Source organism: Triturus cristatus, chromosome 2_2, assembly GCF_964204655.1.
Source record: "Triturus cristatus chromosome 2_2, aTriCri1.1, whole genome shotgun sequence".
NCBI classification, from domain to species: domain Eukaryota; kingdom Metazoa; phylum Chordata; class Amphibia; order Caudata; family Salamandridae; genus Triturus; species Triturus cristatus.
In genome coordinates, this window is record NC_140582.1 from 1,089,437,982 (window position 1) to 1,089,455,981 (window position 18,000).

At 48.0% G+C, this 18,000-nt stretch overlaps 1 protein-coding gene across 2 annotated transcripts in view; it reads right to left on the bottom strand.

Moving 5' to 3' along the window:
- Positions 1–18,000, bottom strand: part of IMMT (inner membrane mitochondrial protein) — a 472,217-nt gene that overhangs the window by 290,695 nt on the left and 163,522 nt on the right. For both annotated transcript variants that reach the window (XM_085642618.1, XM_085642619.1), the window contains exon 5: positions 12,906–13,028. In XM_085642618.1, the coding sequence (XP_085498744.1) occupies positions 12,906–13,028 (123 nt within the window). The remainder of the gene's footprint in view (positions 1–12,905; positions 13,029–18,000) is intronic.

Below are 18,000 nucleotides of genomic sequence, written 5' to 3' on the forward strand. Positions count from 1 at the left end.
TTCAGAATGAGACGGTTGAGAATGTTGTGCTTGATTAGTAGGATATTGATGCTCCATTGACTCATGGTAACATTACTGTCCCATATAGATTACACTTGTGTGTATACTTCATACAAAGGAAATAGTGGTCGAGCAACAGGAATTAGTTAAAATGTGGGATGCTGAATATGAGATTGCCAGAATATTACAGGCTATGACGTTTTATGATGAACTGTTTCTATGGTTTACATTACAGACTTGAATTTACTTCATATACATGACTGCAGATTAGAATATCCGTGGAACTATTGAATTACTAAAAGGACTATCATGTAAAGCTAGACAGTGGTTTGAGTGCTGACATGGGTTCACACATGCGATACGGGGGCATATGATCCTTTCTTTGGTCTCTTCCTGATTGTTTCATACCAGTGTGACACGGACAGCTTTATTAGGATGGATTGCACCTTTGGGTGGTTGTATTATTGGTTCCATGCTGGCTACTCGACCCTGGCTACGGTCTTTTTATTTGCATGAGTACTGCTGGTGATATTTCACATACATTTTTTTTACTGCATGACCTATACACTACTAATGGAGGTTGTATCCTACAGTGGGGATTGCTCACGTTTGAGGGGATTGGGATTGGGATTGGTACTCAATTCTGAAATTACAATGAGTTTTGGTTGAAGTTGGCATATTTTTGCTTATTTGTAGCAATGAGGAAGTCAGTGGTGACTGAAATCAAGGGGACGAAAGTCTGGATACATAGGAACTGAATAAAAGAACACTGGATAGTTTTTCTTGAACTTTGGTGCTCAGGAGCTTAAGCAGTTATATAGAATTCTAGTAGGGCATATATATTTCTATCCTACTGATGATAGCCACTTGACAGTTCTAGTTAGGACAACAGTTTCCACAAGAAAAGCGTTTTTTGTTTTGCCAATAACTTTGGCGCCGCTTGACAAATTAGTCAATTTTTTTTTTTTTTTTAAGTTCCCTTTTTAGGTCTCGCCTGAGCCAGCGCTTTAGCGCTGCTCTGGCGAGAGCTATAGAAAACGGGGATTTGGAAGTGCAAACGAGTGCTTTTCAGGCCCCCAACTACAGTGCATGTGCGCCGGGCGCGCGCACCATTTGGCAGCCTGTGTGTACATTTCGCGGGCGCTTTGATGTTCTCAGTGAGCCGCGCGGCCACCGAGACCATCAAAGCGCCCGCGAAAGTGCTCACCATATGCCAGCCCCTCCCTTATCCCACTTCCTGCTTGTTTAGCGAGCAGTAAGTCGAAGGCCGTTTTAGAGGTAAGGAATTTTAGGAATGAGATCAGCAAACAACCTTTCTCTACTCAGGCCACTGTCCACTTTCCTTAGTGAAATTGACAGAGTGCTTCCGGGTCTGTCTGATCTCTCTACAACATGTAGCTGATTAGTGTTAATAGACTAACATCGCAACGTCTTTTCAACAAACAGTTTAAAGTATGACAGTCTTAAAAATGCATCTAGCATGTTTTCAGTTCGGTGTAATATTTTTTAAGCATAGCTTTCCAGTTACTCTCACTGTGAAAGTATGACCTTTATATGTTATGCCAAAAGAAAACAGTTTGTCCGTGGCATTTACAAAGTATTTTTAATACTTGGTTCTGCAGACCAATCGCCATGGCTTGTGTGGTTTTTTGCCTTGAATTTTTAGTCGACAGGCCTAAACCCATGTCTTGTATACCTGTACGTGTATTTATATTTTTAAACGTCCCCGCATGCTTAGCGATGACTCTGTAGAGAATGAAATAAATGTTTTTTCTCCAGGGGCAAACACTACAGGCCTTTATTTGCGTAGCAGGCATCTATTTCAGAAGTGTATTGTTATGGACAACGATCAAAACATTTTGTATTCCATAATTCTGAAATATACAACATGTCCGTCAGATTACCTGCCCTGCGAGCGCATATTTGGCAAAAGCAGATAAGTGTGTAGTGAATCATTTTTTTTTTTAACGGAGTTTTATATAGCGCGAACTTGATCCGGTATCGGAGCGCTTTACATAACACCAGTTGCGTTACATGAGGACACATTAATTTTTCTGTTAGGCACGGGGAGATTAGGTGATTTGCCCAGAATCACAGGATTTTCAGCGTCGTTGACGCGACTCAAACCCGGTTCCCCAGATTCGCGGTCGACCGCCCTAGCCGCTAGGCCAACCCCTCTCTTCATGTCGGGGGCACAGCAAAGAGTTACATTTCAAAGATTCTTTGTACACACATCTGCTAACAGTAGGCAAATTTGTTCCATCCAAATAGAAAGCAGAACATGACAGAGCAAGAATTACATGGAATTGTATGTTTCTTTGGAAGGACAGAATTTAGTGATCCAACTGAGCATGTTCTTGAACTTTGTATTCTGCTGTCACAGCGGGTGACTGGCAGACAGTTTTTCCAACGTTTCTAATTAAAAAAAACATTTGCAATGCAACAGGTCTCACAATTCTGCGAGTTTGAGCTATTGGCATTGTAAATGACAATGCCTTTCATTTATGTTTTGGTTTTTTGAAACATAAATAAAACCCATTGTCATTTACAATGCCAATAGCTTAAACTCGCGTAAATGCGATACCTATTGCATTGTAAATGCTTGTTGGCTCAGCTGCTGTGTTGAAACTTTTGGGGTGATCCGTCAAGCAGGGGCCGAGAAAAAAGGGGGGTCCCAAATCATGTTTTCCCCATGTTAGGTCTATGGGGATCTTTCATTTTTTGAACACTACAGCCCAAAACGCTAAACGGAATACACCAAATTTGGCGGAAAGCTAGATGTTGGTCCAGAAAGCGTGCTTTTTGTGATCTGGTGAAAATCCGTTCAGTAGTTTCAGAGATAGTGGAGTAAAAAAAAATATAGATATCTGGGAGCCCAATACCCTTCTGAAATTTAATTGCCTGCCAACATTTCAACCAGGAAGTGCTGGCAGTCATCTTGGGACTCTGCTTGAAGCGGAGTACCACCGAATTCTTTAAAAAAGAAAAAGGGGGCGTGGCTTGCAGCCGACAGCAATGGGCGCAGCCTAGGAGAGCTCTGCGCTCACTAGTCTCTTCCCCCTAAAATCCTGACACTAATCCGCATCCACGGCGATGAAGACCGGCTGCGCCGGCTGTAGAGAGGCTCCGGTGCCGCACGGGTGCTGTCTGGGAGCTGCCGGTGCCGGCACGGGGTCCGCATCAGCGAGGCCGAAGGTGCGGCCTACTTCCCGGGACCGCAACCGGGGACTGGATTGAGCGAGCGTGGCCGAGGAGGCGGCGCGCAGCACGGACCCGGACCGGGGCGCCGCGTCAGACGCGACCAAGAGGCAGTGGAGCACAGAACGTGGGCGCGCTGGCCGGCGTGGACCCGGGCCTCATGACGGTGAAGACCCCACAGTGAGAAGCCAGGCTGCGGGACGGGGCACGTGCAGAGGAGTGAAGACGAGGTAACGCAGCCCGGGGAAAGGGGTGTCCCGGCCCCCCCCCCCCTGCACCGGCGAATAAGGGGCCCTGCTGTCTGGATCTGCGGCCTGGAGTCCAGGCGTGCCCCCGTGTGGGGGTTGGTCGGGCCCGAACGAAGAAAGCGCTGGTGAGCCCGGGCCTGAATTCCTTGCAAGAGTGGCCTGGGGTCCACCTCGGCCTGCGACCGGCGAAGTGAGCGACACTGGTGAGCCAATCCAGCACCGAACCCCTAAGGCGCAGCCCTACCGGGTTGGGGAAGGAACACATAGCGGACACGATACACCGCAGATACAGTGGGCTGCATATGGTGCTCCCCGTTGTGCTTCGGCAACGCGACCTGAGAGGAGCGGGCATATTCTGGACAACGGCTCCCTGCACAAGCGGAGGCGAGGAAGGAAGGGAAAACCGAAAGGCCGAGCGCTGACCTTTCCGGCGCAGTCTGGCAGCGGCGACTACCGACCTCCCCAACGCCTGCCCGCTACGCCGCGAGACGGAGTAAGCACCATGGGGGGGAAAGGCCAGCGTGGGCCGCAGGCAGGCAAATTAGACAAATATGCCTATCGCAGGGAGAGCTCGCAGACCCCAGAGACTCCCAGGAAGAGTGAGGACACAGCGCAAGCCGGTCAGCCTGGGGAGATTACCCTACATGATATAATGCGCACGCTGACGCAAATGCAAACAGCGATAGGTACGATCTCCACGGACATTACACTGTTGCGAGCAGACGTGTCAAAAATCAATGACAGGCTGAAGGAGGTGGAGGACACGACGGCCACCCTGTCCACGGAGACAACGCTGCTACAAAACAAAGTAAGGTCTCTGGAACAGGCGCAGAAACAACTGGAGGCAAAACTGGACGACCAAGAAGGACGCTCCCGCCGAAATAACATCTGCTTAGTGGGAGTGCCGGAGACCGTGCGCGGTCCGGCGCTGGACTTATTTGTGGAAGACCTCGTCAAGAATAAACTCCAAACTAGAGGTTTGTCGGGGTTTTTCTCAGTGGAACGGGCGCACAGGGTGCCAGGAGGGTCGCCCAAACCGGGAGCCCCACCACGGCCTATACTAGCAAGAATATTTAACTACCGGGACGCAATTCTGCAGACAGCACGAGTTGCTCCCCCACTCCCAGTGGAGAATAGCAAAGTAGAGATATACCCGGACTACACAGCGCTGGTAACGAAGCAGCGCAGAGACTTCCTGGAGGTAAAGAAAGAACTCCGGAGGAGAGAACTGAAATATGCAATGCTCTTCCCCGCAAAGCTCAGGGTGGAGGCGGAGGGCAAAACCTGGTTTTTCATGTCCCCGGCGGAGGCCACAGAATGGCTAGAGGGCTGGCGGAAGACCGCGGGACGCAATGGAGCGGCGCAGAGACCTGGACAGTCCACGGACAGGGCGGAGGAGTCGGACTTATCGCAAAAGGGGGCAACCGGAGAACTATGACACCGCACCAAGCAGGATATGCTCGTGGGGCTCGACAGACAGCGGCAATGGCACGAAGACCTCTGTCGCTCCTGAGGTGTGGCCGTGGGGGTTGGACTTGGGCCGCCTCCCCGGAGCCTCTAGCTGACACTGGAACAAGGGGCCTGCGAAGGCTAAGGACGGTGCCATACGGAAGAAAGCTGAGAAGGAGGCTCGCACGGCCAGAGCCTGAGACATCTTCACAGCCGTGGACATAATGAAGCTCTGAGGGGGAGACTAAGACTGGGTGCAACTGGCATCTCCCCCCTGGCACGCAAGTACACAGTTATGGGGACAAAGCACTCTGCTCAGTTGGGGTGGTGGGTGGTTTGGAATCCGCCGGGCAGGGCAGCAGGGAGGTGGGTGGGTGGGGGGGGGGGGGGGGGGGGGGGGGGAAACGGGGTGTTTACAAGGGGTTCTGGTTCACAAGGTTTTATCTGCATACCACAAGCCTAGTCAACATCTGCATAGACTCTTCTCACACCGTTCATTGTACAGCACGCATACCACATACGATAGCACATGGGGCCGGACTCGGAACAGACCTTAGGGACGACCGACAACCGGCATACCACTAACCACACCAGTACTGGCAAGCACCTCGCGGTCCTGTCCTGGAATGTCAACGGGTTGGGGGACAAGACTAAACGGGGGCTGGTATTACAATACATTAAACGGAAGGGGCCGGCGGTGGCGCTGCTACAGGAATCACACTTGGTAGGTTCCGCATGTCAAGCCTTAGACAGATGGGGATATAAAATGGGAGTTCATTCGGAGTTCACCTCTGGATCCCGGGGTGTAGGAATATTAATCCACAAGCGCTGCCCACTGATAGTACAACAGACATGGACCGATGCGCAGGGCAGATTCGCCGCATTGGCGGGCCAATGGGAAGGGAGAAGGTACAACTTTGTTTCAGTATATATCCCGCCAGCATTACATGGTTCCACGCTCCCAGACCTAGGCGCATTCCTGCTTTCACTCCCGCAAGGCGCAACGATTATAGGGGGGGATTTCAACGCTATAGTTGATGCCACCATGGATAGGCGACCCCCCAGAGGACCCAGTAGCTCCAGTTCGAAACTTAAGGATTTCATAGATACGATCGGCCTAACGGACACCTGGAGAGCGAAATTCCCACATGACAGGCAATATACCTTCCACTCAGGGGTGCACAACAGTGTGTCACGGATAGATCATATGTTTACCCAGATGCTGGGGTTGGAACAGATAGCGGAGGTGACACACTTGCCCAGGGGAATCTCGGACAACTCCCCGATAATGCTCACATGCTCATCAGGCATCCTGGACAGGCGTAGGCTCTTCCCGATTTACCCATATTATTTAGCAATTAAAGAGATCAAGAAAACATTGGTCACCGCCACGAAACAATACTTTAATGAGAATGAACACACGGTGAAGTCGCCAGCGGCGCTCTGGGAAGCCTATAAAGCGGTCCTGCGGGGCCAGGCCATATCCTCCGTGTCGCACCACAAGAAGCGCCAGCGCCAACAACTCCACTCGCTAGAGGAGAACTTGCAAAGGGCAGAGGCGGAATGCGCCGCCGACGCTACGGCGGCGACGGCGCATGGGCTACAGCTGGCACAACAAGAATACAAGACATTTGTATGGGAGGAGCAAAATCTAGACTGCAGACCACAAGGCACACAGTGTACGAACAGGGGGACAAAGCAGGGAAGCTACTGGCCTGGTTAGATAAAAAAGACAAAGCTAATAGGAGGATAGCAGAGCTTGCCACACAACATGGCGCGCCAATCACAGACACCCAGGCCATAGTAGAGGAACTGGCGGCACACTATGAACGCATATATACGCCGACCGCCACGGCCACCATAGAAGACAACAGAGCCTTCCTGCACGACATCCAAATGCCAAAGTTGGCTCAAACAGCAGTGCAGGCGCTTGAGGCGGACATTACACAGGAAGAAACGACTCAGGCTATACTCGCACTCCATACAGGTAAAGCTCTGGGGCCTAATGGTATCGCAGTGGAACTCTTCAGACACCTGGCTACGGTCCTAACACTCCACCTCTTGAACATGTATAATGACAGCTTAGAGAAGGGGGAACTTCCCATGGATCAGCGCTTGGCTACGATAGTAGCAATACACAAGCCGGGGAAACCGACAAACAGTTGCATGTCCTACCGGCCCATATCCCTGATCAACGCAGAAGCAAAGATACTGACCACGGTGCTGGTAATGCGGCTCCAGCCTTGTCTGGGGACGGTGGTTCACCCGGACCAATCGGGGTTTATGCCGCATCGGAACACGGCGCTGAACCTGAGGCGAGTGCATAGTGTCATGGCACGCAAATCCCTCATCCAAGAGGACGCCATAATTCTTTCCCTGGACGCACAAATGGCGTTCGATATGGTAGAATGGCCATTTTGATTCGCGGTACTTCACCATTTGGGTTTCGGTCCCAAATTCATAAAATGGGTGGAACTGCTGTACACGAAACCTATGGCGCAAGTGGTGGCCAATGGGAGAATCTCAGGCACCTTTCCCCTGGCTAATGGGACTCGGCAGGGATGTCCATTGTCGCCGCTTCTATTCGCACTAGTTCTGGAACCCTTGGCGGCGTGGATACGACAAGACCAAGTAATCCATGGGCTCAAATGGGCGCCGGGGTGGGAAGACAGAATATCGCTCTACGCGGACGACATACTCCTCTATCTGGCCTCACCGGCCCGATCCCTCAATTGCCTCATGGATATTTGTGTGGCGTTCGGCCAGGTTTCAGGGTATACCATAAATTGGACAAAATCACACATTTATGAACTCTCAGGCGATCAGCCTCGACTCCCACGTAACTGTGCTGCCAAGATAGTGACTGATGGGTTAAAATATTTGGGCATCCACATCACGGCGCAGGAATCCCACTTCATAGCTGAAAACCTCCAAAAACCGCTGGAGCGATTCCGCAGGGATGTGCAGTGCTGGCGTTCACTGCCGCTCACTCTATTAGGCGGGGCGGCCCTCTTTAAAATGATGGCACTCCCGAGGTTTCTGTATGCCCTACAAAATACACCATTTCCGATAGCCCCAGCATACTTTAGGGAAGTAAATAGTGAACTCAGCAAGCTGCTGTGGGATGGCAAGGCGACGCGTATAGCGATGCACAAACTAGTGAAGGGCTGGTATGATGGAGGGATAGCGCTCCCACACCTTAAGATATATTACTGGGCCTCACACCTGGCGGTAATCAACCAATGGCTTCACGCTGATCAGGGAGACCCGGCCTACCGTATGGATAGGCATCTGCTGGGTGCAGATAATCTTATGGGAGTACTCTACAACAGGAATCAACACAAGCATCTTATAGGCCCTACAGCTCATACAATTAAGATCTGGCACGCAGTGCAGAGGGCGATGGGATGGGAAGGAGTCATCACGCAGGCGACACCACTCTGGGACACAAATAAACTGGGAAGGCTAAGGAACACGAAGGGGTTCACACAATGGGACCTGATCGGTATTTCGAAGGTGGGGGACGTGTGGAAAAAGGGGAACCCCGTCCCATTCGCGCAGTTACAACAGAGCTATGGGATGGCTGACACAGAGGCGTTTCGATACTTACAAATAAGGCATGCACTCACAGCACACATACCACAAGGCACGAAACTTCCAGAATCCTCACCCCTCGAGGACAGGCTCCTTACTGACCATATGACGAAGAAAGCTATATCACTCACATACAAAAAAATCATAAATAACCAACCAGACCCAACACAAGCCCTAAAAGCTAGATGGGAGACCGACGTGGGTGAGTTGGATGAGGCAGATTGGCAGGACGCGCTGGCATCCCCACGAGAAGTGGCGATCTCAGCCAGATTTAAATTAATACAACTGAACATTCTGCACCGTACCTACTACACCAGGACACTACTGCAGAAATTGCACAGAGCCGATACACCGCTTTGCGTCTGACAGTGTGGGGAACCGGGCACGTTCTGGCACATAATATGGCAATGTGTAGACATCCAGAACTATTGGAAAGCAATCATGCGTACAATTGCGCAGGTAACAGGGGTAACATTGGTTCCTGAACCAAGGGGGTGTATCTTGAATGTCTGGGAGGCAGCGGACATTACGCAGACAGTGCAAACATGGGTAGCACTAGGGATGGCCTTAGCGAAAAGAGACATTGCGCAACAGTGGGGAGCCAGACAGGCTCCGACCCTCCGAAAATGGTGTAATGGTATGGACGAACTAATGGTAACTGAAAAATCGGTCTACATACACAGAGGATGCCCCAAAAAATTGACTAAGATATGGGGGAAGTGGAATGAATATCAGGGCAACATCTGTGATCCCCCGCAGGACGAATCCCTGTCAGACGATTCTGACTAGCTGGGGTGTGTAACGAGAGGCAAGACACGAGATGTTTGATATGGTTGAGGAGAAGGGTGCTGGGGTCCTGAGGGAACCAAAGGAGATCCTTAATGCTCGGCAAAGGCTGAAACGAGAAAACTGTGATGTACATTGTAAAGAACGATATGGTATTGCAGTACTGGTTGAAAATGAAAATGTTAATAAAAAGTTTTTTTTTTTTTTTTTTTTAAAAAGAAAAAGAAAACAGGGCAGGCTAGAAACACCCTGACCCCCTAGGCCTCTTGTGGGAAGGGGTAAGAGGGGGGTCCCACTGGTATGTCCCACAGGGCAAAAAAAGCATATGGTTTGCTTTAATTTTCAGCGGGACCCGTCAGATTAAAAAAAATAATAATAATAATAAAACTTTGCTCATTATTGCCCCCAGATGGTCTGGGTCTGGACATTATGCAAATATAGGAGTGGGGGTGCATGTGTACCCCTCCTGGTTCTCATTAATCCCCCAGGGAACAATACCTCCCTGGGGCTTCTTTGCTGCCCTGGGGACCACCACCTGCCCGGGGCTCGAATATTATAATGAAGGGGGTCAGTTGCAGACCCCCCGCCTCGGGGACCACCACCTAGCTGGGGATAAAGTAAAGATTGGAGTGGGAGGGGGCACGCTGCCTCCCTCCTGGAGCCATACATGGCCCCGGAGACCGACACACCCAGGGCAGGCTCCGGCAATGTCCCGGGGTGCCTACAGCCAGGACACTGCAGTTGGCTATGGCTTGGCGGGAGCATTACTGCTCCCGCCAAGCCATAGCAAATTCTGCTCCACTTTCAGCAAGCCAGAGCATTACAGATTCTCTCTCATGTTGAAAGAGGAGCAGAATTGCTTTTGGGCAGAGGGAGCTGCATGTTCAGCATCTCCCTCTGTCCAAACGCAATGCCCGCTCTCCTCGCGGTTCCCAGCAAAGTGTCTGGGTGCCTTGGGTGGGATCAGGGCACCGAGACTAGAGGCTGGCCCCCGGGACATGTGGTCCTCGGGGCTGAAAACGGCATAGGAATGGGCCCCCCTCCCATTATCTATTTTTCAATAACAAAAAAAAAAACAGGCTAGACCCTGGGGGATGGTGTCCCTGGGGATGAAATCGGCCAAGAGATGGGGGAAGGGGCCCACAGCACCTCTCCCTGGATAAATGTTTAAAAAAGGCAAGTCGCTGAAGGCCCCCTCTTTTCACCACTCTGCAAACATGCCTCCTGGCGCACTGTTGGTTGGGGGAGGAAGTTCCCTTGCCTCCTATGGGTCCTTGGGAGTAAAATAAAACCCTAGTTACCTTCAGTAAGTCCCACAACACTGCAACTGTGCCTTCTGGTGTACTACTAGTTGGGGGATACAGTCCCCTTAAATGCTGAGAACCCTGGGGGTCAACAAGCCCTCCTGTTACCTTCAGTAAGTCCCAAACAATGGAATTGCAGAGAGGACTTCAGAGGCTTTGACAAATGAGATACTTTATCTATTGCACTACAATCGTGCCTCAAATGAATTGCTATTGGTTTGGAGATGCATTTGGGGAACTGCACTGTATTATGATTGATTGCTGAATCGGTGATAATACTATTGATCTCTGGAAGGTCTTATTTGACCAATAACAATTGATGTTGATTTGAATTAAAAGCATCTGGTGGTAGACATAAATCTAAATGATAGATATATTTCATGGTTTGTAAATATAGAGAAGTTTTCATGGCTGTCTTATGGTTGACGTTTTAAATAACTGTTGAAAAATAAATAAAGTTACCTTGAAGGCGATGATGAGCCTCAAAAGGTGACCTGCCAATTAGAGATTTTGCGCTTGCATTCTCTATAAACAGACTGGTACACAAATAGGTCAGAAATAAATAGTACCACCCTATCTTCCATTTTACCGGACTACGTTTTTTTCGGACAAATTGCTTCTCATATTAGTGCTCATTTAAAATCCTTTCATCACACATTTTGCTCTCCAGATCAGGGATCTGAATTTGGTTAGAGAGCCTTAGCAAGATCAGTTGTCTTATCAGGACCTTCTCACCTCCGGGGCAGTAGTCCATTGCTTTGCTTAAATTTGGGGCGGGGCAGCGGAGTGTCTTGTGCAGATCCGCTGAAAAAGAGATCCTGAAGCATAGGTCACTATGGTGGCTTTTCTAGTGGCTATGTTAACCAATAGAATGGTTGGGATTCAGCTGACCATTAACTATTTTGAGTATTCACGGCAATTGGCAATTACATCCTTAAGAGCTCACCCATCGTTTTCTTTCAAAATTAATAAAGGATTTTCACACTTTTCAGACCTTTTAGTTGCTCTTAATATTCTTAAATGCAATCTTCCCCTGTAAGTTCAAACAATATTCGAAAATCATCTTTATGAATATAAATAATATGTAGATCAATAACGTTTCAGCGATTCATGTAATAAGCTAAATTTAGGATTTATGAATGTAGCCACGCTGGTTTAGCATACTGGAGACAATCCCTCAAGGGTACACGACAAAAAAAGCAGCTTCCATCGGTTTCCTGAGAATTTTTCTTTATCTAAATTTAGCAATGCAAGTACCTGGAAATCAGCCTACAGCCCTGAATTATAGTTCACTATGGATTGCCTTCAAAATGATACCTTAATTCCAATGCACACCCTGTCCGTTTAATTATAATCTCAGTTCAGGTTTACACGCCACCCCCATACACCCAGGTAGAGGGCTAACATTTGCAGCTATAATGGAACATTAATGAACATCAAAAAAGTATTTTCTCCTTCTCAATGTACTTTGGTGCTTTGAGAAGAAGTTACTTTCTAGTTTTCCTACTTCTTTAGGTTATGCTTCTTCATTGAAATATACAACCAACCTTCAGGTCAAAAACAAGTCGGCTAACTGACACTGTGGTACATTTTGGGACAGAGGCGCTCCTGGAGTCTTGGGATAAGTGTCAAAATGTACCTGTGCCAGGAGTGATACGTATGCGTACCAATTCCAAGTGTGATTTTTTAAAAATTATTTTTCAGACACCTTTATAGTAACTTGTTATTGCTTTGAAAGGCGCAATGCTAAATATTAAGTTAATTAAAAAAAGGGGGGAAAAAAAGATCACAGAAAATGTGGATTCTTTTAGGGGTGCTTTTATTCATTATGGAATCATTTTCATAGATTATAATTTTTTGTAATGCTATTCTCCTAATAACCCCCAACTTGTTTAGCAAAAGGTGATGCAAATGCTGTGCCTATTAACACATGTAGGCGCTAGAGTTTGGGTCACCATCTCAAATACGAACCAAGATGCCAGGTATTCTTTATGTAACTTCTCGGGGATTGGACTGGGTTAGGGTTTTAGAAAACAGGTCGATCATTCCTTTCAAATCTATAAATTAGCTTTTTGAGTTGCTGATAGCTTCAATTTTGGTACAGAAAGTTAGTTACTAGAACTACTTTCACAAGAAGCTAACCTTTCTACCCCACATTTAATATCAGCAATTGACATTTTTAACATGAAATTAAGGTTGTTGTATAATTGTGGACTGTACTCTCGAATACTCACCAGCAATATTTCACCTCACAGCCCTGAAAGGTCAGCAATGTAAGCAAAATACATGTATTTTCAAATTAACAAAAACGAAGTGTCAAAGGTACCTGAGGCATCTGGTCTGTGCTGTGCAGACTCCTGATTTGGGGATTCATGTACATGAACGGCTGGAGCTGGCACTGACAGACTGTCACCAGTTGCAGAAATTATGTGAGCTGCTTCTGAAGAAGCTGCAAAAGAAAGGACTTTGAGTTTTTAAAAACAGACGTTTTGAATACTTTCCATTTAACACGTTAAGTTTTGCGCATGCAGTAATGCACTAGTGAGCAAGCCTGTTCAAGTTACCTGCACAAATACTGTCGCCTAATACTTACTTTAATTCACCTTAAGTCACATAAAAACATTTTGCTATGCATTATGGGAATGACCTAATAACATACCCAGTAACGAAAACACCCAATAAACAGTGTGCTTTATTTATCAGTATTGTAATTTCTGTGATGCTGTGGCAAGGCTCTCCTTAACATTGTACAAAGAATATGTTTTTAACAGAGGAAAGTCCGTTCAAGTAAACGACTAAAGTAGTAAACAGAAGAGAAAGAATGGTTTTCGCATTCAAGAAAAGGTCTAGCCGTATTGAAAAACTGCACTGGGCAAGTAATTCAATCCATAAATCTGGAAAAATGGCAAGCAGTAATGAAGAGCTAGCGTAAAAGACAAATGTTGGCTTACAGGGATTAATCCGTAACTCTGTAATCTAGTCACAGAGCGGGGAGGAGGGGTTGGTTGGTAAGGAATTTGAGGCTAGAGTCTCTACCAAATAAGGCGTTACCGAAGGTAAATAAAATCAGGCCTCGAAAAATCATAAAAATGTTACTAGACATGTAGGTCTAGTGACTTAAATAATCTACTTTACCTAATTATGTTCTTGAACCATAAACAGGTATCAAATTATGTGATCCTGGGCAAACATTTTAATTTACTGAGCCACCTTTATCAAATATGAGAGCACCTTCAAATATGCAAGGTCAGCATGTCTGTTGTACAAAAAAGCCTTTTGTTTGAGTTAATAGACTAAACTTTTGACTGTATATAATACAAATCTAACCACATATAGGCTACACATGACCCCTCATTTGCCTCCTAGTTCATTAACCGCATTGTCATCAGGGCGGGGGCAGGAAGGTTACTCAAATCATATTTAAACAAGCATTGGCATAGCCAATAGGTCTCGCCTTTGGGACCTTATAAGTGTTTAGTCATGCAACAGTTGCATAACTAAATACTTATAAGGTCCCAAAAGCGAGACCTATTAGCTATGCAAAGCGGCCGTGGGGCCGCGAAAGTGAAAGCAATCGCGGTAAAGCACGGCGCGCGCGCGCACGCACGCACATGCACTGTAGCTCTAGGCTTGCCTGGTAGCACTTTTTGGAGCCCTCTCAATAATTCTCGCCAGACCAGCGCATGCGCTGGGTCAGGCGAGACCTAAAAACTATCACTTTTAATAAAGACATACCTGAAGCATGAAGTGGTAGCACACTTATTTGCAATCAAATTTTCCATTGAAATGGTCACAATATTTTGCACTGACATGTGGGTTTACTGATAAAACTATATAGTGTACCAATATTTGTCATTTGCACATAACCAAGTAAAGTGTTCTGATTTGTTTTGCTACTATTTAAATCTTTGATTGCATCATACATCTGCACAAAAAAAAATATTTCGTAATTCCGGATATATTTTGAAATACTTGTACAAGCTGTTTAAACGATGTGTGTTAGAAAAAAACTGACATCTTACAGCCTTTTGTTTAATAATGGTTGTCAGACAGCTCCCTTGGCAAAAACCTATAACTGTAATAAGAGGGAAAATCAGTCAAACATAATTTTCCAGGATAGAGCAGCAATTAGTAAAAAGAATCTGACATTTAACCTCTATCCTGGAACAGACAGCCAATCTGTCAAGATAAAAACTAGATTTACTTGGGGGGCGCTAGGTGGCGCACGAACGGAATGGCCGACTTGAGGTGAGGCTCCCGTTGCCTGGTGATATTATCCTGCATACAATCCTGCCCAAAAGATACCAACAGCCACAAAAAAAGCAGATTAATGGTGCCCGGAATGTGGAGTGCGAGAAACGCAAGTTTAAGGCCGATCAGACACCGAATGCGGATGGGAGGGGAGGTCGCGGAAGGCGCCGCTGCGGGATCCTTTACAGTCTGGAACTCCCTCCGGGCATAGACCGCTACGCAAGAGCCGGGGAGATACCAGCCACCAGAGCAAGGGTGCGGTGAGTGCGGACCTGCTGGGCCAATAAATGCGGTGAGTGGCGGCTAATCGCAGCGGGTGGCAGCGACTGATTTATACCTGCAAAGCGGCGGATTGTGCGATACGGTGCCACCTGTATCCAGATTACTGAATGCTGAAAGCAGTGCTTGCTGGAACTGCTGTTGTGGGTCCCTGCACAACCCGACCCCACCACAGGCAATAGACTGCTGGGCGAGGATCAAGATCCCCAGGGAGTAAGAGGACTGACTAGTTACCGGCTCCCAGGGCTCAGGTGCGGAGAGTGCTGCCTTGGCTGTGCAGATAGGTGCTACGGGAGGCAAGCGACCGGAGCGGGTGAAAGACAGCTACATGCCTGCTGGGCGAATCCTACTGCAATATGGCGCCATTTTGATCTCAGCCGCGCCAGTGGTGTATCGGCCACAAGCGGTGTCCTTCACTACCCATATCCTGCAAGGTGGCTGGCTATATAACGGCTTTGTTATCCATGTGGACAGCTAACTCCTTTCCACAATAGTCACACCATTGACCGCTGCTGGATATAGACGAGAGTTAATGGCCCCAGCTGCGCATGCCACCAAGGCCTTCAGGTGGTGACAGAAGGTCTGAACCAGAAGCTACAGAGCTGGACACTCGGGGTACTCAGGAGAAACACGGGATTAGCTTCACCCTTCCTGCAACAGTTCACTCCTGGTTTGGAAAGCCTGGGAGCGAGTATAGCTCTTATTGGACACTCCTGAAAGGAGGAGAGACCTGTGGGTAAGAGGAGGTGTTAACGAACAGGCTCTCAGTCGCTCTTATTATTTCACTGGTACCTGTGCAGAAGCGCGGTGGATCGCGGCTCAGCGAAACAGATAACCAACAGTGCACTCGCAGACGATAGTCCCTCGGTGCTACTACAGCTAGAGGCTGGTGCTCTCCTCCAGATAGTTGCAAGCTCATCATGGGGAAACCGGACGCTAGACAGCAGAGACTGAATTTCGAAGCGAAAAAAAGTACCCGATTGCAACGGACAGACGGAACAAGGAGCTGAGATGCAAGACCCACCTCCAACCCAGAACGAGTACGTGAAAAATATACTACTACAGGTCAGGCAAGGCCTCTAAGCTATCGCGGACCAAATGGATGCCATGTCTACGCAAATGGATGCTATAGTCCATAAAATTGACGGAAAAGAAGAACGCATAAAGGAGACGGAGCGCCGAATCTCTGATGCGGAGGATGTCACCTCTCACATACAAAGCTCTGTGCCACAAATGGACAAGCTGCTGAAAATAATTGCAGCGAAGAATGAGGACATTGAAGCGAGAAGTAGATGGAATAACATTTTTGTCCTAGGAATTCCAGAAAGTACGGGCAAAATGGAGGACTACATTGAGAAGCTGCTGCTGGCAGTGGTCAGGGCGGAATCTTTCTCCTCACACTTCATAGTTGAAAGAGCCCACCGCTCTTTGGGTCCGAGACCTCCACCCGGAAAGCCCCCCACGGCCTATCATCGCCCGCCTCCTGAATTACAGGGATCGCGATGTTGCCCTCAAGGTGGCAAGGGAAAAGCAGCAACTGCAATTTGAGGGAGTACCATTCACCATGTACCCAGACTTCACGGCAATCGTGCAGGAGAAGCGGCGCAAATTTCTCCCAGTGAATCAGAAACTCAGACAAGCCCAAATAGACTGCCTTACTGTACCCCGCTAAGCTTCGAGTCACCCATCAAGGGAAACAGATGTTCTACACTAAACCACGACAAGTTGAAGAATTTTTTTAAAAACTCAAAAGCCAGAGCACTGCTAAGGACACCCCGAATTCATCGGCAAGATCGTCCACACCGAATACGGAGTGGCCACTTAAATTAGAAGGAGCCGTTCACTTATTGATACAGGTTGGTGACACTCAGGTGATATGCGACACCGGACGCTAAGGTCATGTGCTCCCCTCGATGTGGGATATTGATGTATTGTGGATAGTTGTGTCACGTGTTGGGTAATGCAAAATCTCTGTCACCAGGCACCCTCATGCCCAACGGGGTATCGCGGATCTATCGCGATGACTCTGGAGGGAGAGAGGTATTCGTGTGTCACCCAGGAGCTTCCCCTCTATGGGAGATCCCCCTTTTTCTTTCTGCCAGTTTAAGCAATTCGAAAACTATTGCATTGTCTGATGTTATACATGTGGTTTGTTGGGAATAGGGTGGGGGGAGGGTGGGATAGTTCTGGCATGATTGGGATGCTTCAGTGGGAGGGGGTGGATGGGTGGGTTGTTCACAGGATTTTCACTGCGCATACACCACAGCCAAGCAGAAATAATTATGCTGATTTACAAGGTCTCACTGCAATACGTGTCGATCTGCAAAGTTGTCATCTCTTGGCCTCCAATGGGTAGTACAGCTGGTTCACTAATCATCCAACAGCTACGACTTATCTTGGAATGTACGAGGACTAGGTGACCCACGAAAATGCCGGCAGCTACTAGCATACTTAGATCATCACCAGATAAATATTGCTATGCTCCAGGAAACTCACACTAATCCACAGCACTCTACCATTTTCGCTAGCAAATAGGCAGACTTTAGTAGACTCTTCTCGTCATATTCCTCTTATGTGAGAGGCACTGCAATTATCGGCAAAAAACGGACACCTTTCACATCATTGGGCACGATCGTGGACCCTGACGAGAGGTACACAATTGCATGGGGGAGACTAGGGAGAGAGTGTCACTGTAGTCAGTTGCTACGGCCCTAACGTTGATACCCCTGATTTTTTCACTAATCTATGGGGAAAGATTGTGGGCGTAGGGTCTACCCACATAATTTGGGGGGGGGGGGCGGGGGGGTAAACTTTAATGTGGCCCTTAACCCGGCAGTAGATAGATCCAACACAGCGACCTATCACTACAATAGATCTCAGGCAGTCCTACA